Below are 25291 nucleotides of genomic sequence, written 5' to 3'. Positions count from 1 at the left end.
TTATGGCACACACTGAAGACCAGCTGAGGCATCTATCCTCGTGTAGATCCAGGACAATTACTGGATTCTGGGGCCTTCTATTCATAGGCAGCCATTGTTTGATTATCTGAACCATGGCCTATAAGTTATGCTAACAACTCCATATATATATATATATATATATATATATATATATATATATATATATATATATGAGAATATACCTTCAGGACCACAAGAGACCATCAGGTAAGTGGATTCCATTGGTGCAAATTCCTACTTTTTGCAAGTCAGATCTCTTGGCCTGAAGCTGGATCTGGAATAGAGGGGGATGGGAAGTATGACAAGAGTGGATGGAGAGGGCTGTGATGAGACGAATAAGTAAAACCATACTGATATTCAACCCTGAGGAAAATTAAAGATATCCTTTGGTTCTTTTAAACATCTCTAAAGTGGTGTGGCCGTAGAGTATATAAGAAGATGAATTGTTACCAAAATGAAATAATCAACTTGTTTTGCCCATACAGGAACAGCTAAATATACATGTATGTATACATGCATATATTGGAATATTATTCAACCACTAAAAATGATGATGATAGATGGATGGATGGATGGATAGATGGATGGATAGACAGATGGACAGACAGACAGACAGACACTGACAAAATGCCCATAATGTAATTTGGAAATCCAGGCAGGTACAGTTGCTGGTATTTATTGTCAACTTGGTTGGATTTTAAAGTCACTATAGAAGCACAAGAGGAAAGAGCCATCCACATTCAGGGTGGAGTTCCGAACTGGATGAAAATCAGAAATTGAGATGAGTACTAGCAACCGCACCCCTCGCTTCCTGGGGACACAATGTGACCTCATGTGCCTGCTGCCATGCCATGCCTTTCCTACCATAACTGAACCCTCAAACTGTGAGCCAAACAAGCCCTTCCTTAAGCTACTCTTGCCCCAACAATGGACAAATGTAGCTGCTACAGCAAACAGCGGTATCCTAGGCTCGTCTAAGGTTTTGGGACTTATGTGTTTCTCTTCTGAGTGTGTACATGTGTGGGGGTAAATAATGAAACAATATATTTTTAAAATTCATGACAATTAACTTATAATAGGAGGTGGTATTTAATTTCCTGCATGAATTCTCCAACTTTTCTCAAAGTATATTATTTTTAAAATACAAAAATAAATAAATTAAGCCATTGCCATTTGAGGAGAAAACACCTACTCAGCAAGTATCCCTGAGCCCTGGCCATCTGGGCAGTGAGGAAATACAGACAGTTCTGTGAGTCACTCCTGTCAATGGTTTGTTCTCTCTCGTGTCATTTTAACTCCAGTTATGTATGGCTTGACTTCGCACAGAGGTAGCTTACTCACCCCTCAGCTAGCTAGCATTGTTTTGAGCAAGTAACTTCCCTTGATGAAATTATGCATTATAATTAAATGAAAACTAATTAATAAATGTTTCTCAGTATCCTTTGACCACCACTGATTTAGAAGAAAAGAAAATAAGAATTACAGAGAGCTCACAGTCAGAGAAGTGTTTAGCTTGTAAGAATAAGGCCCTGAGTGTCCACACCCAAGAACTCATGAAAAGCAAGGGCGGGCATGAGCCCCAAGATGGCTCAGTAGGAAGATGGTTTGTCAGGTAAAAGTGCCTGCCACCAAGCCTGAGGACAGTTCAATTCCCAGGCCCCACGCAGTGACTGGAGAGAACTGATTCATGCAAGTTGTCTTCTGTCCCCATGCATGTCATGGCAGACCTTCCCACCACACACAAATTAAAGAAATAAAATGCAATAGAAATGTTTTTAAGCCAGAAGTACTGTGTGCTCTGCACAGACAAAAATCAGTTAATCCTCGGGGCTCAGTGACCAGTCAGCCTAAATACTAGTAAGTTCCAGGTCAGTAAAAGACCCTGTCTTTAAAAAAAGAAAGAAAGAAAGTAAACTCTCCTGAGGAATGAAACTCAAGGTTATCACCTAGCCTTCACACATGTGTATGCACCTACACACACACACACACACACACACACACACACACACACACACACGAATAAGACGGCTTGTTTGTTTTTTAAATTTAGTAGTTTAAGTTTAGTAGTTTAGTAGTCTTAACTTATTAATCACTGTAATTAATTTTCAAAGATCCATTCATCCAAAATACACTTCTAATATCCTCACTGGAGATCATGATTTATAGCTTCTTTGATGCTTCTACCTGTACCTAGTAGATCACTGATCTTAGAGGAAATACAATGGTTGTGGAAGGATTCTGACTAACCTGAGATATTGGACTGTGAAGAGTCCAAGCTGGCCACAGTGTGGAGACAGAGGAGGGGTAAAATAAGTCTCAGATACCCCAGCCAACCAAGTCTAGACACTCAGCAATGAATGAAGCCTTCTATGACTTACTCCAGCTGGCAACTGCAAGGGAGACTCCCAGCCAGATCATGCAGCTGTCCCCAGGAGATGCACAGGGCAGGGATGCCAGACACGGTAATAAAGTTCTGTGGGGTTTTGAATATGTCTACAGATAATGAATACCAATTAAAAAAAAAATAGGTACTTCTGGTAGCTGCCTTTCTCCATCCTGAGTGAGGAGATGGTTCTGATGCTCTACCGACCGAGCTATCCAGGCTCTTGAGGAGATGATTCTGATGAGGCAAACTAAGAACCCTCAATATGAGAGGTGTATAAAGAAAGGTGTTACAGTCTTCAGAAGTTAAATCGTTTCAGGTCTGATGATCTCTAAGTGTGAAGATGGCTGTGGAGAAGAGGAGAAAATAAGAGCCTTTGAATAGGATGCCCTCAGTATGTTGTGAGGGATTGCCTAAATGACCCAACATGGAGAAACCCCGTGCTGTATGTGGCTAACACCTTTCATTGGATGGGGTCAGAGAGAGTTTAAAGGAGAAGGAGCTAAGCACAAGCATTTGCCTGCCTCGTTCTGTTTCCTGCCTGCTGAGAGGCAGCTGGGTGAGGGAGGAAACAGCATCAGAGGGTTGTTTATTGGCAGCCTCAATGTGACCAGGTGCCTCATGCTCTTGCCACTAGGGTTCCCTGCCCCCCACATGATGGGCTGTGCCTTGGGACTGTGACCCCAAATAAATCCTCCATTAAACTGTTCCTTGACAGGCATTTAGTTGTCGCAATGAGAAACGAAACCAACACTCCCTCCCTATGCACAAACCTCCCTCTACTTCTTGCAGCAAGGAAGGCCTATGAGGTACAGATGAAGGAATCAAATCACCTTAACAAATCCTGGTGGGAAGAAAACTGTAAAGTATGAGGGCCCATCGTCATTTAGCACCAGGAAGTCATTTGGGTGGTGTGTATAAGTACTTCGAGACCTCCACTCTGAAATTAATTTCTGAAATGACATGAATCTAAGGTTGAATTTGAGGTTCATTTAAGAGACCTCCACTCTGGAATCTCACTTCTGAAATGACATAAATCTGAGTTTCAGTTTGTGTATTACCGATTCAGCAATGGCACATTTAACCCAGAGGCACAATAGAAGTGGCAAGTGTACTTCCTGATACAGTGGGTTATTCATTCCAACTGTTCACATAGGGGTCTAGCAACTCTTCTCCAAACTACATGTATATAAAGCAAACAGGCCTTAGATTATAAGACAAATCAGAACACTTTGCACACCCCGCCACATCTACTTATAGTAGCATTTTCTTCTTCATTTCTCTGACCGTCTGACTCATGGCACTGCCACATCTCACAACACAAATGTCCTCATATGACACCGAAAATATTAAGGAAAACTTGAATGATTGGTTGGCTGCACAGTTCAGTGTCAGGAACATGCGGAAAAGAAAAGCAAGAAGGTCTTGGTCTTTTCTTTAAGCCATCTGATTTTAATCATGAGATCTTGGCCCTCCCTTCTAACCAAGGCTATCTACAAGAATATTGAGTCTGAAGTACATTATGAATAGAATGCTTTTCTTTTCTTTTCTCTTGAGTTGTAAGGATTCAGTCCTGTTATGTAGATGTGCTTGGTTTTGTTCTACTTGGGGAGTGGTATGTGTCCTGGTTATTATCAACTTGGAATAACCTAGAGTTATCTAAAAAGAGGTAACATTAATTGATGAATTTCACAATTCAGATTGGTCTGTGGCTAAAACAGGAAAAATAAAAACCCAGAGACAGATATTGGGGTTCAAGCTGAAGATCAGAGAAGCAAAGCAGCCAGCCACTAGCTCTTACCTCTACCTCAGACCAAAATGGGTGATCCTGTCTCCACAAATTCTCAAGAGTGCAATGCTTCAGTTCTAGTCTCCTCCAGGCTTATATTCCTTTCTCTCTGCCCAGCCATATCACTCCTGTCTCTACCTCCCTAGTGCTGGGATTAAAGTCATGAGCTGTTATTGTTTTAGACTGAGTCAGTCTTGTGTATCCCAAGGTGGTCTTGGACTCACAGAGATCCATCTGCCTCTGTCTCCTCACTCCTGGGATTAAAGATGGGTACCACCACTGCCTGGCCTCTATGGTTTGTGACTAGCTTTGCATTCTGAAACCTCAGGCAAGCTTTATTAAATCATAAAGAATATATTACCACACGTGTTCACATACGTGAGGGATCATCTTCATTCATGATTGATGTAGGAGAGCCAAGCTCACTGTGGGTGGCACAATTTCCTAGGCAGAATGGTTTTGATCAAATGGGTAAGCAGAATTTCTCCATGATTGCTGTCTTAGATCTCGGCTCTGACTTCCTTCAGTGATGGACCGCTATCTGAAAGTATACCAAATGGAGCTTGTCCTTTCCTGCATTGCTTTGGTCATGGTGATAATCAAAGGAACTGAATCCAATGAGATGGAGCAGTGGGAATAAATGAATGAGAGTGTGGCTAAATCATGCAGGCAATACTTTCATTTCGCCTCAAAGTCTTATTTGATTTTGCTTTTATGCTGTAGTGGGGCTCACACCCAGAGCCTTGCTCAGGCGAACCCTGAGCTGTATCTGCAGTCTGCCTGAAAGGTCTTTCTCCTAAATACAGTATTCCTGGAACATATCTCATGGACAAAATCAAGGAATATACTGACCCACTGCACTTTTTTAATGTCTTTTATTAGTTGTACAATTTCTCATGAGATAACACACCATTTTGTTCAAGAACATCACTCCTGAATGCTGACATTATTTGTCCCAGCTATGGAAGCATGGTTAGCACTATGATAGAATGAAGTGGTTAGAGACATTGAACACAGCACGCACAGTGTGAATACACACACACACACACACACACACACACACACACACACACCACATCCAGAGAAAAGGTCCAGTGTCAGCAGCTCAGACCTTCCAGTGTGGAAGTGGAGAGCATCCTGAGATGGGAATCAGAGTGGATGCTCCTTCTCAGCACAGAAATTCAAGTTCGACTTGACCTCTCAGTTTCATTTTCCTTTTGAGGTGGTAAGAAGGGAGCCAAGAGAGCCACAAAACAAGCATCGGTCTAACATCTCTGCTATTGTCTTGACCAAATGCATGAACTCAAAAACACACTTCATAGCATATACTCTCAATATGCTCTTAGATCAGAATGAAGAGAAAAATTATGTTACACATTTTACAAGATTCGGTGACAGGAACTCCATCATACCATGACCTATACATAAGGATAAGACAAAACCACCCTACCTTTGGCAAACTATTATTATTGGCTTTATGACTGACATGGGCCAGTGACCCAGGCTATTATACAACTCTCATCAATGGTATTTGCAGGGAAAGGTGGATTTCTCCAGGCTACTCAGCTATTCTGAATGTTATAAACACTCATGACTTATTAAAGGTCACATCATCCTTCAACTAGGTACACCCCTGGAACTTTTATTAACATCTACTATACATCAACAACAATGTTTATACCTACCTCAAGACCTGCACATGACCTATTTATTGCCTTGAATTTAGGATCTCTGAGGTAACACTACTAGTTATAATGAACTGCTAAATTAAAATAAAAAAAAAACAGGAGAAAAAAAGCAAACACCATGTACAATGTGGATGACAAGAAAGCTAAGATAATGTGAGAATGTATTGGGCCATCTCAGACAAGAGCCAAAGATAAGAATAGTGGGCTGACCAGCAAAACCATCATTTGTAGAACACAATCCCAAGACTTGACAGAAATCGTCACTTGATATTCTTAACTTTCCTTTCACCGTATAGTGATGAGAGGTGTTTTTGGTTTGGAAAAAAAAAAAAAAATCAGCTTCACTTGCTTCCATACAGGAAAATGAAAGGCGAAGTCTATTCCGCAGCTCCTCCACTTTTGTAAGTGAGATTACAGGGTGAGGACTTAGATTTAACACTTACCTCAAAGGTGTAGAAACATTCCACATGATCCTTCCTGAACAGAACACTTAATGGAGTCTATATTTTGCATTTTGGCCTGCCTTATTTGTAAAAAAAAAAAAAAAAAAAAAAAATCCTGGACCCTCCTAACAACCCCCCCTCCAGAGGAAAAGGAAGGCTCTAGCCCAGGAAGTCAGCAGCATACTGCATGTGGCAGGAAAGATGAAGGGGTCTACAAGGGAATCCACCACAGCCTCATTCTTCTACTTTCAACTTCCCCCACACTAATTGTAAGGGCTGGAATTAGGAGTTTGGAAGGATGGGTGGACATCCCTCTATTATTATCTCCTGTCAGAATATATTAGATACCAAGAAATGATCATCCATATGTAGTTCATTTCTTGCATCAAGTCACATTTGCTTTGGCCCGAGAGCTTCCTTTGGAATACACGAACACACATGGTTTACAACAAAATTGTTGTCTAATGCAGGAATAGGGATAATCATACTGGCAAATAAGGTGTATCTCCCATAAAGTCCATGGGATGCAAGGAAAGGTACTGGTAAATATTGCCTAAGGGAATTGAATGCCCCAACCCAGGTGTTCTTTTTTTAAAAAGTCCAAATGGAAGTTACCAAAAGAATGAAGGTTAACAAAGAACTCTCCATCCTTCTACGGAGGTACCTGCACATCCGTTCTTATTGCTGCTGTAATCACAATAGTCAGGATACGGAATCAGCCGAGATATCCGTCAGGTGATGAACTGATAATGAAATGTGGTATATATATATATATACAAGTGCAATTTGAGTCAGCCATAATGAAAAATGAAATTTATAGAAATGTGGATGAAACTAAAGTATATTAACTGAGGCAAGCCAGGCACAGAAAGACAAACACACATGTCCTTTCTCATATGGGCATCATAACTTCTCATTTGTATATGTATTAATGAGGGAGTAGGAAACTAGTAATGGCCATGTGTAATGAGTGGGCAAAAGGGGGGCTTTAAGGAAGAGGGATAAAGAGGGTAATAGAAAGCAAATGATACGAAAGTAGATGGTAAAATACTGGGAATAGGGTGTTAAAGCAAGGATGAGAAACACTGAGCTAGGGGAAGAGGAAGGAGCAGAAGTAAGGTTCAACAGAAACATAGTTTAAAATGCCACAAGCATACCTGCTGCTTTGTAAACTAGCTAAAAGCTCTCTGGGGTGCTTTCAAGAAGTTAGAATGATTGGGGCTCAAAGTTTCATAATTGTTACTGGCCTTAGCTGTGTGAAACCTTCACATACAAGCCAATCTGGGTCATCTACAACACACCAAGGGAGAGTAACAAGAAGTGAATGAAGAAACACACCAAAAAGTGGCTGGTGGCCTGGTCTAAGCCGAGTCTACAGACCACACAGGAAACAATTTCACACATTCAGGAACAAGTCAGTGCATACACCTGTCCTTGCTCTCCATCCCACAAAAGCTTCATTTCTATAATGAGACCCTGAACCTCAGAAATACACAAGTATAACCTATGGGAAGGTATAGAGCCTATCGAGATTACTGCTAACAAAAGCAAAACTCTCCCCATACTGACAAAGGTCAGAAAGAAATTCAGGGCAGATCTCCAAAATTCTGACTATAAACTCCCAAGAAAAAGGGGCCCAACTAAGAAGTTCAAATAAAGAAAACCATGGTCACAAATTTCTCAGAATCTCAAGTGTAGACTAAATGTATGTAAATTACTTTAAAGATTTGGCTGTTTTTTTTTTCATGTGTATGTGTGTATACTTGCATGAGTCATGTGTATCACACACATGCAGGTGCTTGAGGACAGCATCAGATCCCCTGGAATGAGAGCTAGAGATCTTTGTGAGCTGCCATGTGGGTGCTGGGGACCTGAAGTTCTTTACCACTAAGACATCTCTCCAATCCCTGAATATATGTAGATTCTATTAGCACATTTACACTAAAACACCAACAAACAAAAAATCTCTACTACAAGGTCCTTGAACTTGATTGCTGTCTCTTCTACTAGGAAGATGTTTCTGTGGGAATTGTACCTGAAAAGTGAAGTTTAGGTCAGGAACTGCAAAGATAAACCCAAACCATGCTCTGTCTCCAAAGGACCTGCCATGGGATGATGACATTTACATGGCTGTCAACAGCAAAGCTTCAGGCAAAGGTCGTCTCTGGGTTTGGTGGTAAGGTATTTCCCATGGGAAGATAACTGTATTTTGAAGGTTCTAGAATTCAGGTTTCATTTTCCCCTAGTAAAACAGAAAACATTTTTGGCTAGCCTACCTGATGAAACATATCAATATACCGTCTTAAGGAGTCTTTTGTGTGTCTTTCTAAGATAATATAGAAAATGTAGCTATTTCATAGATAATAAAGATACTATAGCCTTCAAACATGTTCTGTGCTGGAAGGAGATAAAGGGAAGAGCACAGGTCACTGCATGACTGTCATCTTAGAGCAGAGGCAGATGATGACACAGCTTTTCTTGGTACACACGCACCCACGGGCTTTGAGGTTGAGAAATTCATGAAGGGTGGCAACCCAAGAGAAATCCTATCAGAAAGGCATTTTATCCCTTGAATCAGCAATGTATTGATGGGTAAATAAGAGAAGTGCCCCCCTCAAGTTCAGAGACAGATCTCAAAGCAACAGAATGAGTCTGATCACAGTGCAAACAAGAGCCCTATAAGATAACAAGAGAACAGGACTTTTGACCCTAAACTACTCCAAATTACTTGGGGGTGGGGGAGGGGAGGTGAACAAACAAACAAACAGAGTCAATGGATGAGGTGGGAACATTTCTAAAGATGTCAGGCAAGAGACAAGTGGGTAATAGCAGGAACTGAGATGTAGCCCAGCTGGTAAAGTAATTGTCTTACATGCACTAAGCCCTGTGTTCATTTCTCAGCACCACATAAAGCCAGGTGTGGTGGTCCACCTGTAATCCCAGCACTTGGAATATGGAGACAGTAGGTTGTAAGTTCAAGGTCACCCTCAACTACATAGTAAGTTTGAGGTCAGTCTGAGATACAGGAGGTCCTGTCTCAAAAACACCAAAAAATAAAACAGGATAGACAGATGGCTTAGTGGTTAAGAGCACTTACTGATCTCCAAGACTGTCTGAGTTTAATTCCCAGTACCTACATCAAACAATTCTTATCTTCCTGTAACTCCGGCTCTGGGGGGATCCAATCCACATGTGCACATAGACACACAAACACAGAGAGAGAAAAAGAGAGAGAGAGAGAGAGAGAGAGAGAGAGAGAGAGAGAGAGAGAGAAATTAAAAGTAAAAAAATATCTGCCTTCTACTTCTAGTGCCAAGTCTGGTCTCACAAGTCCACTGTAGTTCTGGGAAAAGAGAAACACAACAGTTGGTGTTTGGGTTTGTGACTCTCCTGGCATGCACATTCCACTGCAGAGACAAAGGAAATGCAAAGAAGCTAAGACCCAAGGATAAAGTTAGTATCTACAAATGTGCCTCTTCCAAACTAAATAAAGTCACGGTGTCAATTATATAGTAATGGAAAGGGTATGGTAATCTAGATAAAAGTGTTCCATCACCTTCTGGAGTAATACTTACCTGGAGAAATGAATAGACGGCATTCATGAAACTAACTAACTCTTTCTAATAGCCCTCGAAGCTAAGTCAAATATGGAGCTGAAAACTCTGTTCATATAGTTTATCAATTAGAAGTTTGTGTTTGATGGTCTAAGATAGGCATTGATAAACCATGGCCTTGTAACCATACTTGGTTTTGTAAGTTTTTATTGTAATATGGCCACTAGGCTCATTCATTTAGGCATTGTTTTCTGATGGTTTTAAATTTCAACAGAAGGACTAAGAAGATTTTAATCAAAAAAAAAAAAAAAAAAAAAAAAAAAAAACGAAACAAAAAACCAAAAGCATTTACTGTCTGGGCCATTATAGAAATCTTGCCAACATAATCACCAATGATAAGTCTACACTCTATAGTGTTGATTGATCTACATTCTATTGTAGTCAATTGATTTATGAGGGTCACAAACGTCCATCCCTCCCCAACAAAGAAATGTTTGTAAAATGATGGTTCATACATTACATACATTTTCCTAGGAAAGAGGTTCTAGTTTTCAACAGTTTCCCAAGAGAATTATTATTTAATCAATTAAGGCCATAGAAAACAAAAGACTATCTTTAGCTGTCAGTACATTCAACAGTGTTTTAAATGAATAAAGGTCCAAGGAAAGAGGACCATATCATCTCCAGGATGAAGTGTCGTGTCCATTCATCTTGTTTGTTAACTCTTTCTTCAGAGACCTACTTGGGAATTTTTTCCATCCAGATGTCTATTTTCAGTGGCCTGGTTGAAAAGTGTCCCTTCCTTTTGAAAAATTTAAAAAACAAAAAAGACCTTGAAGGTGACATTTATCCAAGTATCACTTCACTCGATACCTCCATAAAAGCAGGCAGTTCCTTGAGCCAGAAAATCCCCCTTTGAGTCAGAACTTTCTGACAAAATCCTAGTGTGACAGAAATTCACTTCACTAGCAAAACATCCACCCTGATGAATTGAGTGAATACATACATAAACCTTATTTTCAAGGTCAGAGAAAGGAATGACCACCACCTCCCATGATTAATAGAAACTGTGAACTAGATATGCATTGCAGTTTTAAGACAAAAACTGTGTTTTTCCTAACACTCCCAAATGTTACCCCTCTGAGCAGAAGTAATGAAAGTCTGGAGAGAACTAAGACATTTCCAGGTTAGACTGACATGTTAGCCCTTCTCCATTTCTCTGTGTTGACGGAAGACACTAGAACAAGTTTATTAAGAGAATCGAGGAGACTGTCTTGATAACAGTCTCCTCTCCTCTAATGCAGACCATTGCCTGTTTCTATCACATTCTTTTTTAATATTGCATATGTGTGATCTGCATATGTGTTGTATGTGTGTTGTGTGTACTTTTTGGTGTGGGTGTATGTGCCTATGTGGGGAGGTGCACATGCATTTGAGTATTTAGAGACGAAAGGCCAATGTGACGGGTCTTTCTTTAAACTCTTGCCAACTTTGTTTTGTGAGACAAGGTCCTCCTCTCAGCCTAAAGCTAATACATTTGGCTAGACTGGCTGGCCGGCCAATGAGCTTCAGGATACACCTGGTTGCCCTCCCCTCCCTCCCTCTGCCTACCTGAAAGTGGGGTTGCAGACACCATGCCTGGCTTTCCCATCAATACTCAGGATCTGAATCTGAGACTCCATGCTTGCTCAGCAGACACCCTGCCTCCCAAGCCATCTCCCCAGCTCTAGACGCTTCGTTTCTACACTATGATATCTGGCAGTGTCAAGTGATGAAGGGCAAAAAAATGGTTCTGGTCTTTTAACTTCATAATTAACAAGGCAAAGCAACTGAAAGTATCAACAAAAGAGTCAATGAAACAATGTGTCGGGGAGGGGGAGGTCAATGACTGAGAACTCAGTTTTGAAGGTGGCTGGCCAAAGACTGAGCAAATATCGGTATCGCCTATGTCCAGCGTCCGCGAGCCTTCAGCTGAAATAACTCACAGGCATGGCAATAGATTATGAATTGCTAGGAGGAACAGTGATATCTGGCTGAGGTGGTTAAAGAGCTACTATGGAGCAGCTTGGGCCTAATTGTTTGATACACTTAAGTATCCAGTATCTTAGCCTACAGCATCAAACACAAAAAGTTACTGAGACGGCTCACCAATGGCACCATAAATATGGAAACTTTGGTAATCTTTGGCATGGGAGACTTTTTGTTAGGCTTGGAAGATGGTCAAGAACTAGAAACAATCCATTTTGACTATATCCATACACACTCTTCTCTATTTCAGAGGACCATCTCATTCTGACTTCACCAGTACCCTCAACCCTGGGTGGTGGGCTTAGGAACTCATGAGGGTTTTTCATTTTATATTTTTTCCTTTTTTTTCTTTAAAGTAATAATTCCCAGGCTCTACCTGGGCCAGTTAATTCCACGTCTCTGGGGCCGGGACTTCAGCACTTACCCAGGCTCCTAAATGGCTCCAAAGTACAGCAGACTTGAACCAGCTCCTCTTCCCAATAGGGTGTTTTACAAGATCTTGCCCTGGGCTCACAGACCAGACCACATAGGCACAGACCAGACCACAAGTGCAAAACGTGCTCTTGTAATATTTCACAGTCGGAAACCAATTGAGACCAATCCAATCCAGACCAGAAAGACAATACACTTAAGGAGTTTCACGAGAAGCCCTAAGAGGGAGGATTCCCCAGGCTTTTCCCCCTTTACTTTCTGCTCTCTTCAAATGTGTGACTAGAGCAGGAAGATAGATGTGATCTCCTTCCATGTCAGAGAGAGGAGCTTTGAGATTGGGAAAGGTGGGAAGCTGACTGGACATGAGCAAGAGGATAATACCAGGTTTCTGGTGAGATGTAAATAAATAAAACAGATGACGTGTCTTTAGAGCAGAGGAAGCTGTGCTTAATCAAACAAGTATAGTGTGTGTGTGTGTGTGTGTGTGTGTGTGTGTGTGTGTGTGTGTTGTGTGGTATGTGTTTGGAGACATGGAGTGTCCCCATGTACAGCAAACTTGTGAAGGTCAAAGAACAAACTCGGGTATCTGTCCTCAGGTGCATTCCACCTTTTGTTGGAGACAGAGTCTCTCACTGTCCTGTAATCTCAGCCTGTAGGCCAGGCTAATATAGCCATAGGTTTCCAGAGATCTGCCTGTTTCCACCTCCTACCTCACTATCTCTGAGACTGTAGGCCTGTGCCACAATGCCAGGCTTCTGTGGGTTCCAGAGATTTGAACACAGGTCCTTACGCTTAAGATGCAAATGCTTTACTGGCAGCCATCTCCCCAGCCCTACCAATGGGTGTCCCTTACAGCAGAATATAAAAAAGATGTGCAAGTGCCAAACACACTCTAAGCAAGAGTCCTGGGCAAGAATCCTGAAGAAGCAAATAATGCAGTGAAAACAGTACTGTTTATGCTTCCAAATCTAGAGAGGAAAGAAAGGACAATTCCAAGAGGTCAGGGAAGCGAAGGGGTGGGGGGTTCCTTTCTTCCCCTTTTATCAACATGCTCTCTTCATATTCTAATAGTAGCCTTGCATTAAAACTGTGTCCCAAAGCAATGGTTCCTCGCTAGATAGCAAAAGTCAACTGCCACTCACAAAACTTCTGAATTCTAGAGGCCCACAGAAGCTTAAACTAGACAACCCATGGTGTCTTTAATCACAAGAAAAGACTTGGTTATTTAAGGCAATCTGCTAGGACTTGAAGGTGGAGCTGGCCACGCCATGATGCTACAGAAATAGCTGACATGGCCTGAGCCTACGACAACTTGGTAGTCTGCTCCGAGGCCATATTCCGTTTTAAAATTTCATCTCACCAAAAGACGGCTGCCTTTCATCTTCTCCTATCACAGCCCTTCTAATAACAAGCCTTCTTTATGGAACATGAAAACAAACAGGCAAAGTAGGCTAATTCATGAATTAACAAGGGTAGGCCTTGCGGTATATCCAACAAGGAAACTCAAGACCAGAAAGCTTCATTACTCTGTGAGTTTTCATATCTCCTCTCATGACTGACAGGTAGCCTTCTAATTTGGTGTTTCTAGAAGCCACTTTGTAGGATTCGGTTTAACAAACGAATACACACACACACATGCACACACACGCGTGTGCTCGCACACACACGCAATCACATAATGCATACCATACATAATGTGTACACAGAGAAAGATATGAAAAATATAAAAAGCACACCACTTTCCATTATTTTCATTTTCTACTAAAACTATACCACAAATTTGAAGAGAACCATTGTCCTTTACTCTTTGAGCCATGATACAAGTGACTTTCATGTTTTCCAAAGTTGGGGGTTGGGCTATGATCAAGACACTTCGACAATTCATTCAAAAGATGCGATGATTACCCAGGATTGAGTTGAACTTTGGGAGCAGCAGCCATGACAGCTGCACAGCCACACAGCACGGGGAGAGCCCCTTTATTTGAGATTTTCATACTATTCTTAAAGATGAATATTAAATAACTTCCTCTGGACCACAGCCATGATTGAAATTAAAAAATAAAAGCCCTATAAATACTGCCAAGTCAGCCTTGCCTCTGTATCTCCCTTCTTGCATAAAATGGAATATTTCCAACCAAGCACTGAAACATAAATATTAAAATAATAAGTGGGATACACTACAAATCTACTTTACAATTTCATCACTACTGTAGCACCTTGTTACCAGGGCCAATGCATTCATTTTTGTAAAGAACACAAGAAATCTGAGAAGCTTGAGGACTCGAATGACTCGTCATTAAATATTTAATCACCTTTTCAAGTCCTAAGCCTTTATCATATTTCATCCATCTAGAGAGTTCATTCTAGACTAGAGATTCCAAGGCCCCCTTTGGAGAGGAAAAAGAAAAAAATTAGGGAGAGAAAACCCTCACAAAGGCAGGGTTCAATGATCTCAAGATGACTTCCTTGTTGGCGCTGTAATGAACTCGCTTCACCCTGTAAACCCACCAATCCACAGTAGGGTCAACCAGTTAAGTCCATGGCTTTTTAATCCCCAAGTATCAGTTTTACGAAAGATGCCACATCCGTTGCTTTGGATTCATGTAGGGTGAAAAATGGATGTTGCTGGGGAAGAGAAGAAAAGTACATGTAATTAACACTTGACAGTGATAATATACAAAATTAGCAAATCAATCTATTTAATGAATAGGCTAATATCTCTATCAAGGCAAACTGGATTTCTCATATCTTCTGCAAAAGCAGGCATGCATCTATTGATGTGCATATTTAAAGGTTATCTCTTTTGATAATCTTATTTTGATCTATCTAGCTTTAAATACAAAGATATGTTAATTTAAATAACATATGCAAGCATGCTACACAATTCTATTCATACAGAACTACAAAGATTGGATAAGACCATCTCTACAAAGTCATTTTATACAGCTGCAATAGTAAAATGACTAAAACTTCATAGGCTTAGATTCATGGGAATAAGAACAGGGTGATAGAACAAGGTATCAATGTCGCTGAACAGTAAATGGGCAAGGAAGGCATCCGTGCCCTTGACATTGGAAAACTGGTTTGAACTAAAACACCTAAGGCCATTTTCTGAGGCCACACCCACAGCTAAGAGCTACATTACATCAGGCTTGAAGGGTTTGCGATCCAGTCACAGAATGACATAGACTGTCATACTAACGGTATGTTCAGAGAAAATTCATCTCGGAGAGTAAAGATTGGAAACAAAAAACATTTCTTTGTATACAGCTCAGACTAAGTCAACTTAAAGAAAGAAAAATACAACAACAACTCTTACATTTCATGGACAAAAGGTAAGGCACCATGCAAGAGCCCACACATTTCCAAGCAAGTCAGATGACTAAGCCGTTTTTCTGTATACAGAACAAGCCTCCTGAATTGCTCAGTGTTGGACCTTAGAGCCTTCAATCTCCAGTTAGAGATATACATTTGATCATGTTCATCAGCAAACTAAGCAAACAAACTCAAAAGAACAATTCCTTCAGCTACCAACAGCACACACCCCCTCAGCCTCATCTACCATACCCAGGTCTCCAACAATCTGGGGGGGGGGGCTACTTTCAGTGGCTGGTTTGAATGGCTCAACATGAGTGTTTTCTCATGCAGACATGAGATGACTCACTCTGTTTCCCTGATGAGGGGTTCAGTTTGCAACTTTCACCCTGCCTACCAGTAGGTTTTCTAATTATATTTGTTGAAACCTGACAGTAGAAGGCTGGGTGAGTCAGCTTTGTGGGGAACTGAATGCCCACCCATGCAAGTTCTAGGAAACAATGCAGTGGGGGGAAGTAACAAGGAAATAAAACCCAAAAGAAAGTAGGTGGTCACTTCTGAGCTCTGTGACTCAGAACATGGAAAGATCTCCTGGTTTTTGCCCATTAGAGGATATGGGTTGAGCGCTGGCTCAGAGCCTTACACCCAATGTGAAGTTCTAGATTCAAGACCCTTCATTCTGAATTTCCCCCATCTGCCAAACAGTGACACCACTTTCAATTACTGACCACTTACACGGCACACTTACCAAGGTTTTATTTTTGTTGTTTTATTTGAACCATCATACTTATTAGCTTTCCCACATCCTCTTGACATTTGGAGATCTTTTAATGTGCTTTAAAAGCTTTTTACTATCAAAACAGAACATGCCAAACCTCAGATTATCTTGATGACTGATTCCAATGCCTGTCAGCCCCACCTTGACACTTTTCTGCTGCTACTCGCTCAGTACATGGAACTTGAGTCCATGAATAAATTAAATAATATGATCTGAAACCCTTAATTAAAAACAAATTCTTGGGGCTAGAAAGATGGTTCAACAGTTAAGAGCACTGGATGTTCTTCCAGAGGACTCTTCTAGAGGACCAAGGTTCAATTCCCAACACCCACATGACAGCCCAGAACTGTCTGTAACTCCATTTCCAGGGGATCTGACACCTTCATACCAATGCTCATAAAATAAAGTTAAATGAATTATATTTTTAAAAAAACAAATTCTATAGGTATCATTTAGTTTATCCCAGACTAAGAAAATACTGTGAGGCCCAGAAGGCAAGCCATTCAACATGCAAGTCTTGTAAGGGACTTTGAAGAGTGTTGAGGACTCGGTTCCTTCTATAAGCCATGACTAGACTAAGAATAGAAATGGCAGCAACCTGGAGATAGGTAAATGGGGTCTTACAAACAATCCCCAGGCTACAGTCCTCCAGTTATTTCCCCCCAAAAAGGGCCAAGTCCAAAGAAGGAGGACTCTAGCATTTAGTATTCCTAGCGTGCCATGAGGACATGCTGCCAGGAGCAGAGAAGCAAGCCCCAATCACTGACCAGCCTCCAAAATATCCCGTGTATACACCTCAACCTCCAGGACTTGGGTTCAGTTACCCTTGTTTTATACTGCAATTCAAATCAAGAACTTTCTCAGACATTTAGAGAAGACAATACCTCACTGAGAAATCATCTAAACAGCCTGGTTACTATTTCTGGCAGTAAGCATCTAAGGCAGGGATAGTCAAACTGCAATACACAGTCCAAAGCTAATTCCCTGTCTATGGTGGTCTGAATGAGAAATGTCTCCCATAAGCTCAGGTGTTTAAATACTTGGTCCCGAGATGGTGATGCTGTTCGGGTAGGTTGAGGAGGTCTGACCTTGCTGGAGGAATTACGTCAGTGGGGGCAGATTTGAGGTTTCCAAGACTCATGCCATTCCCAGTTGGCTCTTCCTGCTTCCTGCTGACTCTTCAGGATGGAATACTTTAGCTTCCCACTCCTGTCACCTTTACTCCATCATCAAAGGCTCTAATCTTCTAGACCTATCTGCCCAAATAAACCCTTCTTTCTCTAAGTTGACTTGGTCATGCTTTATCACAGAAATGCTTCCTGACTTTTCAATAAAACTTTATTCAAACACAGTACATGTTCTTTTTGCTTTCATGTATTGAACACAGATGCTTTGGCTCATTTTGCTCATTTTAACAGCAACTGCATCGCTCATTAGCCTAAAATACTATCTAGAGACCTTTACCAAAAAAGAAAGAGAGAAAAAGAGGAAGGAAGGAAGGAAGGAAGGAAGGAAGGAAGGAAGGAAGGGTGGCTAATATCTGCTGTAGAAGAAAAATGCTACAATGCAGAATTTGAAGGAGATATGCAAATAAAATTGGCATGAGGCATGTATAGCCCACAATCTGAATTCTATAAGGAGTACATATCTGGGTTGGAACCTTGATACTAATATTTCTTTATTTGGAAAATTATCTTTTTTTAACCCTTACTACCTCTTTACAAATTCCTAAAATTGAAACAATAGCCTCCCAGCACATGTTACCCAGTGCTGAAGTCATAGAGTTCCGACTCAGAGTTTCCATTTAAAAACCTCAATTCCACAGGAAAGCAGGGACTAGTTATGGTCTTAAAAGGCAAGTCCATTTCCAGTACCACAACGGCTAATGCCATAAAGGGAGGAGGTTGCCCACACAATCTTACATTAACAGACATGCCAAAACCCCCTCAGTGTTAGTTAGATTGTAGCGGTAAGGTAGACATTAACACCAGATGCCGGCGTATAGGAAATAGGTTTTTCCTCAATTGTCTTCTAATGAAATGTTTAATAAAAGGCCACTTAGATAAAAAGAGAATGTTCTGAACTGTAAACAGCTGAACTACAGAGAAAATGTTCTGATATTAGAAGTAGTCATCATCAGGATTTGAAGTTTCATAGAATCCTACAGGAAATCCTCCCTGTCTATCACACTTCACGTGAAATTATCTTTTAATGTCCAGCCACACCACAAAGGGTCAGTCTGGCCTGAGAGGGCCTCCGATTGTTCATTTAAAAAAAATAATAATAATCCAAAAACAAATATTCCATTTAAGCATGCAGATACATCTTCAAATACCACAGGTCTGTTTTCATAAAGCTGCTGAGTGTTAACTACTGGACATTGCTCTTTTAAAGGGGGACAAGGAGTTGGCCTGACTCCAGTTGTTTCAATCACAGTTTGCTTCAGCTTAAATAAACCAAAGCTAATACCCAGATCTAAAACAGCACATGCCAAGATGATTTCACAGGTCATCTTTTTATAACACTTGTGTGTGTGTGTGTGTGTGTGTGTGTGTGTGTGCGCGCGCGCGCAGGAAAGTGGAATGTTCATGTGAGTATGGGAGTACAGAACCCACAGTGGCCCCACATCAATCCCTCTAGAGTTGGAGTTACAGAGCCCAACCCCTGAGCTATCTCCAACCTCTCTTCTATTATTCTTATGGATGTTTCCAAAATGCTCTTCCTCTGTGTCCCAGCTACCACAATACACCTTTCAAAAAGGAGATAAGAGGAGCCTGCACTCCCTACGATGAACTCAGCTGGGCTGGATGGGGAGGCTGAGGGGAGGACAGAAGAAAGCACTTAGTGACTGCTGCTAGCAGGCCCACTAATAAGGATCTCAAATTTCACTCTTTACTCTCTTGGGACTGGACAACATCATAATTCTCCTATGGTGCTTACCTTCCACTAACAATTTGGCATAACCCAAAACCACCTGGGCAGAATCTCAGTAACAGATTATCTACCTTGGGTTGGCCTATGGGCATGTCTATGAGAGACTGCCTAAATCTGGTTAATTGATATGAGAAGATACAGCTCATTGTGGGTGCCACCATTCCCTAGGCAGAGGGTCCTGGACTGTTTTAAGAGTGGTGAAGTCAAGCTAAAGGCAAATAAGCAGCTAACGTTTTGCTTTTGTTTTTTGTTGTTGTTGTTGTTGTTGTTGTTGTTGTGTTGTTTTTCTGTCACTGCTCTTGACTGTTAGTAGGATATGATGACCTGCCTTGACCCTCTGCAGCTCTGACCTCCTGTGAGTGGTAAGATAGCCTAGAACTGTACAACTAAAATTAAGCCTTTCTCTCTTAAGTTGCCCTTAAGAAGGGAAAAAGGACAAGCTCTCTTGAGCATATTGGGGGGGGGGGGCAGTGAGTGGGGAGAGAGCTAGGAGAAAGAGAAGAGGAGGAGAGGAAAGCATGTGGGACTAGGAAGATTGAGTCTGGGGAGCAATAGACAAGAGAGGGGGAGAGAGGGAGAGAGAGAGAGGGAGAGAGAAAGAGAGAAAGAATAAAAGAGGAAGCCATTATAGGTTTCAAGAGAAAACTGACCCTAGAGAAATGTCCCTAGACTTACAAGACTGACCCCAACTAACAATTTGAGCAACAGTGGAAAAGCTACCATAAATGCCCTTCCCTGATAATGAGATTGATGACTAACTTATCCACCATCATAGATCCCTCATCTAGTAGCTGATGGAAACAGAAGCAGACACCCACAACTAAACAATGAGCCGAACTGCAATCCAGATGCAGAGAGGGAGAACAAGACCAGGTTACACAAACACATAGAGAAAGCTGACATGAACAAGGAGGAGATAACGGGCCCCCAGATTGATAGCTAGGAATCCAGCACTGGACCAACTCAGACACCCTGAACATGGGCCTCAGTTAGAAGGCATGGGCAGTCTATGGGACCTCTGACAGTGGAACCAGGATGTATCCCTGGTGCACAAAAGGACTTTGGGAGCACATTCCCCATGGAGGGATACTCCCTTAACCTAGAGGCAGGAGGGAGGGCCTAGTCCCTACTCCAAATGACTTGACAAATTTAGATGACCCCTCCTGGAAGACATCACCCTACATTTGGAGTGGGTAGGGGGAAATGGATGGGAGGGTGGGAGAGGGGTAGGTAGGATGGGAGGGAGGGAGAGGGAATTGGGATCGATATGTAAAATAAGAAAAATAAATAAATAAGATAAATCTGAGGTGGTGGGGAGCAGTAAACACAAATTCACATATAGCCTAAATTTTGTAGTTCTCTCTAAAATGTATTCATCCCACACTCAATATCTATTTTGGTAGAAACACTATTACACAGCAACAGTGCTGGGGTTTTGTTTTCATCTATATTTTACTGATAGCACAAACAATAAATATGGAAGCAGAGACTTTACTATATTTCTCACCACCAAAATGAAGATCAAAATGTAAAGAAAAAGAAATTCATCTAACCTGTCCAAGAGCTGTTATGAAAATCTCATGGACCACAGGGCTGTAAGCTATCTCACTGGTCTCTGAACTCACATTTACAGTGGGAATCTTCCAAATTCAAAAATACAAATTTCATGAACATAAATTCTTTCCAGGCTTACCAACATGGAATCCATCACTTTGAAAGATGACATAGTCTGAGCTTGCATAAAAAAAACACAAACTGAACATAAGCTAGTAAGATGATTCAGCAAGTAAAAGCACTTGCTGCCAAGTCTGATGATCTGAGTTCAATTAGGAGAAAACTGACTCTAAAAAGTTGTCTTTTGACCTTTACATGTGCATTGTGACACATGAATACCCACAAACATACAAATACATGCACATAAAATAAATATATTTTTAAAGGATAAACAATGAGGAAGGGCACTTAACTCTTTCTTTAGTCTAGTTCCTGGGAATTAACCATATGTCAGTGAATCAACCTCTCCTCGTTGGTGATTTACTCATCATCTTAGTCATGCCTACTTCCCTGTTAGTTAGTTGGTTAGTTGGTTAGTTAGTTAGTTAGTTAGTTAGTTAGTTAGTTAGTTAGTTAGTTAACACATACCAAAGTATTCACACTCACCATAAGCTCTGGATATGTGGGCCGTTCTTTGGAATTTTTCTTCAAGCTTAAAAAAAAAGAAAAAGAAAGAAAATTATCACATTAAAATTTTAGAAACCATTTTTTCACTGCTAGGATTTTAGAACCTGTGTAAAACTGACCACAAACAGAAAACAGGCTTCCTATCTCAACTTCTATTGAAAGTTATGAACTCTTACAAATTATATTTTAAACCACTTTGGGCTTAAATGAGTAAGTGTAGGTGTAGAGTGTTTATGTGTGTTTATTTTTCCTTTAATACATCATGAATAGCATTCGGTCTAGCTTCTCTGATCTAGAGCCATTACATTTCAAAACCTATATGCATGTTACTTCACGGTAGCTTTTTAATCCTACCTCCTGGAAAAGAAGTCAGCAAATGTTTCTTATAGGACACTAAGCACTTTTTACTGCCTTCAACTGCAGGTTCCTCCCTGTTGGGCTTCCCATCCATATATAACTTAACTGGCTTTCATATGCTCCTACCCAAACCTGCCTGGGACAGAAACCACTAACCTAAAGTGGAGGTACTTGTTCACTGTGTATTAGTGTATTTAAAAAAAAAAAAAAAAGGAAAGTATATTCAGTCAGCAAATTAGCAATTATTCTTAGAAATAGTTTGTGGTTGTACAGTACTGTCTGGTGGTCACTCAGTTCTCTGAATACCCAGACATTTAATAACATTTGATACCAGAGGCAATCGTCATAAAACTACATGAAAGAGACCAAACCCATCACCCCTGTCCTCAACCCATCCCTATTCTCTTTCCACCCATGGCTCTAAAATGGAAAAAGAAAAGAAACAGTTTACTTGGTGTTAGAGTTCTAGGTTATAGAATGGAGAAGAGGATGGCCTTTGGAAACTATGATGTGCAAAACGATCTACAGTTTTCTGTAGCCACTGGGCCGTAAAAATCATACATAAATGGAAAGTTGTCAGTAAGGTCAAAGAACCACAATGTGACAGCATATTGGGTTCCTAACATTTGTGCTGACAGGCCCTTTTGAGCAAGAGAGGTCTTGGACATGGACACGTGACTAGGGTTCTGCTGCGCCCACCCACAGGAGCTAATCACCGCGAGGGGAACAAAGTTCAATACTGTGGGAGAGTGACATCATTAGAAGACACGGCTTTAAGCAAAATTAAATTCTCTTTAAAAATACAAAGGAGAGGAAGCTTTTGAAGCAAAACAACTTTAAAGCAGCCTACCAGTTTATTCCAGGCAATGTTGTGGGTAGAAGCCAGGGAACCTGAGACAGGGTACAGGTAGAGGGGAGGACAGAAGTTCCAACCTGGAACTGAGGACAGACCTAGGACCTACCAGACAACCTATGAGAGAAAGTTCATCTCAACCGGGGATAAAAATAAGAGTGCATTAGAAAAAAGAATCATCAACTGTCAGCGTGGGACTGATATGAGAATGTGTGCCTGGGTGAAATGAATGAATTTTTAACCAACTCATGGCTTTGATTTGCCTATATCCTAAGAGTCAATGTTGGTGGTTCCCAATGGTGGTGATTCTCTAACTCCACCCCAGGGGACGTTTCTCAATTTCTGGAGGCATTTGTGGTTGGTGCAACTAGTTGGAAGTGTTATTTCTAGTATTTGGCAGAAGCCAATGATGTTGTTAAGCATCCTTCAATGTACAAGCCAATCTCCCACAACAAAGACAATCCAATGCCCTTGGTACAGACATCGAGAGGTCAAGAATCCTTGGACTGTGTGTCCCTCTTTTTTTTTTTTTTTTGGTTTTGTTGGTTTTTTGGTTTTTGGTTTTGTTTTGTTTTTTCCAATTTCTTATTTCCTTCTCTAAAATGGAACTCATTTGGAAGATCATCTCCAGTTGGTCCATATGCTATTGGTTTATATTCTCATCATGAATACCTCCTACCTCTTTCTTCCTAGAAACTAAAGACTGTCTAAATTCAAGCATTAACTGAACTGTCTATTGAAGGCATTACTGCTTTGCACATAGATCCTAATTATTAGTAGTATTAGTATTATACAGAAGCCCAAATATCAAAGCAAATCTAAATGTAGAAATTCTTCTCCAATGGCTAAACAACTTAACTTATTAAATCAACAAAAAGAAACACAAACACAACATTAAAACTATACTCAATATTCAGCAAGATGGTTCAACTGGTCAGGGCATTTGCTGCCAAGTCTGGCAACCTAAGTTTAATCCCTGGGACCCACACAGTTACCCTCTGACCTCCATGTGTGCTCCATGGCAGCATAGACCCCGCACAGAAAGAAAAGGGGAAGGGGGAAGGAAGGAAATAAAAAATCTTTAAGGCACATTAAATCCAAAACACTCTTAAGTTCCACCTTCCCATGACTAATGTTTTACTCAATAGCAGAACTAAGGAAATTATTAGCCAAGAGAAACATCTTGATCTTTAAATGTTAAAATAATGGGTTCTTGTAATAACTAACAATCTCCAAGTTGGTCTTAAGGCTTTAACAGTTCCTTTCTTTTTTTTCCTGTTCTTGTCATTATGACACTGAAGAGGGAACCCAGGACCTTGCACAGACTAGGCAAGCACTCTATCACCTGGCTATAACTGCAGCTCTTTGGTTTTCGACTTTGAAGTGAAAGTGGCCTTGAAACTGGACATTTTTATTCTCCAGGACCGTTTAGAAAATTTCCTCCCTTGCTTTAATCTGTTTTTTCTTTTTTTTTTTTTTAATTTGTTTTTGTTTGGTTTGTTTTGTTTGTTTTGTTTTGTTTGTTTTGTTTTTGCTGTTGTTTGTCTGTTTGTTTGTTTGTTTTTAGATTTACAGACTTTGGATAAAGCCACCCTAGTTGATCAATGAGAAAGTGTTTTATGATTCCTCAAGCCCTAGAGGCTATTGCCCAACTGTACAATTAGCTACTTCCTGACTTCGGGCCCCTGGTCAGAAAGGAAAGTTTGCCTCTAAAGAACTTCCACAGCAGCTGTATGTGGTAATGATGCCTGGAATTCCAGCACTTAGGAGGCTAGCCTAGGCTACAGGGGGGACATTTAGGAAAGCCTAATGATTACAGTAAAACCTATCTAAAGAGGAAGGAATAATAGAAGGGTGGGAGGGAGGGAGGGAGGGAAAGAAAGACCATTCATTGAATTAGTACAACAGATCTAACCTATTCGCTCCATCTTTTAAATCAAAAACACTTCAAAAGAGGCACTAAGAATAGTAAAAAAATACCCAAGATAAAATTGGGGAGGAAACAAGTTTCCATGTTAAGTAGGAAATGCTTGAAATTCAGTATAAAATAACAACCTTGGAGTTCAAAGGTGCACCACTTTCTTCTTGGATCGAAGTCTGACTTTTGAATATTCGAGTGGCTTGTCATTTTCAAGTGTGTAATTAGCTAGCTTCTCTAATTCCTCTTCCAAATGCCACAACACAGGCTTCTGACCGTGGCTGACACTACAAAACAGATCCGTGCTGTCTCAAGAATTGCTAGCTTGAAGTTTATGCTGACCAGAGGCTTTCTGCCTATTTGGACTCCCCTTGATCATTTCCAAGAAGGGCTATTTGGTGCGTCCACAGAATAAAAACACAGTGTGCCTCTGAGGCCATACATTTGTCAAAAGATAAATAAATACCCACTACCTCTTTTACTGTCCTTTTTCTGAACAAACAGACTGTGCTTAATCGACTGTTTCATTCTCTGAGCCAAACAGTATTGACATCTGGACATCTGGAGTGTGGAGATGGGCTTCTCGGCTGGGCACTGAGACTCCAAAGTAGGACTGA

General features: G+C 40.8%; 1 protein-coding gene across 1 annotated transcript in view; it reads right to left on the bottom strand.

Moving 5' to 3' along the window:
* Positions 1-14117: 14117 nt before the first annotated feature.
* Positions 14118-25291, bottom strand: part of Map2k6 (mitogen-activated protein kinase kinase 6) — a 113494-nt gene continuing 102320 nt past the window's right edge. The window contains exons 11-12 of the mRNA XM_051179716.1: positions 21526-21571; positions 14118-14963 (exon numbers count right to left, since the gene is read on the bottom strand). Of these exons, the coding sequence (XP_051035673.1) occupies positions 14886-14963; positions 21526-21571 (124 nt within the window). The 3' untranslated portion in view covers positions 14118-14885. The remainder of the gene's footprint in view (positions 14964-21525; positions 21572-25291) is intronic.

Source organism: Phodopus roborovskii, unplaced genomic scaffold (assembly GCF_943737965.1).
Source record: "Phodopus roborovskii unplaced genomic scaffold, PHOROB, whole genome shotgun sequence".
NCBI classification, from domain to species: Eukaryota; Metazoa; Chordata; class Mammalia; order Rodentia; family Cricetidae; genus Phodopus; species Phodopus roborovskii.
This window is presented reverse-complemented; position numbering and strand designations above follow the sequence as displayed.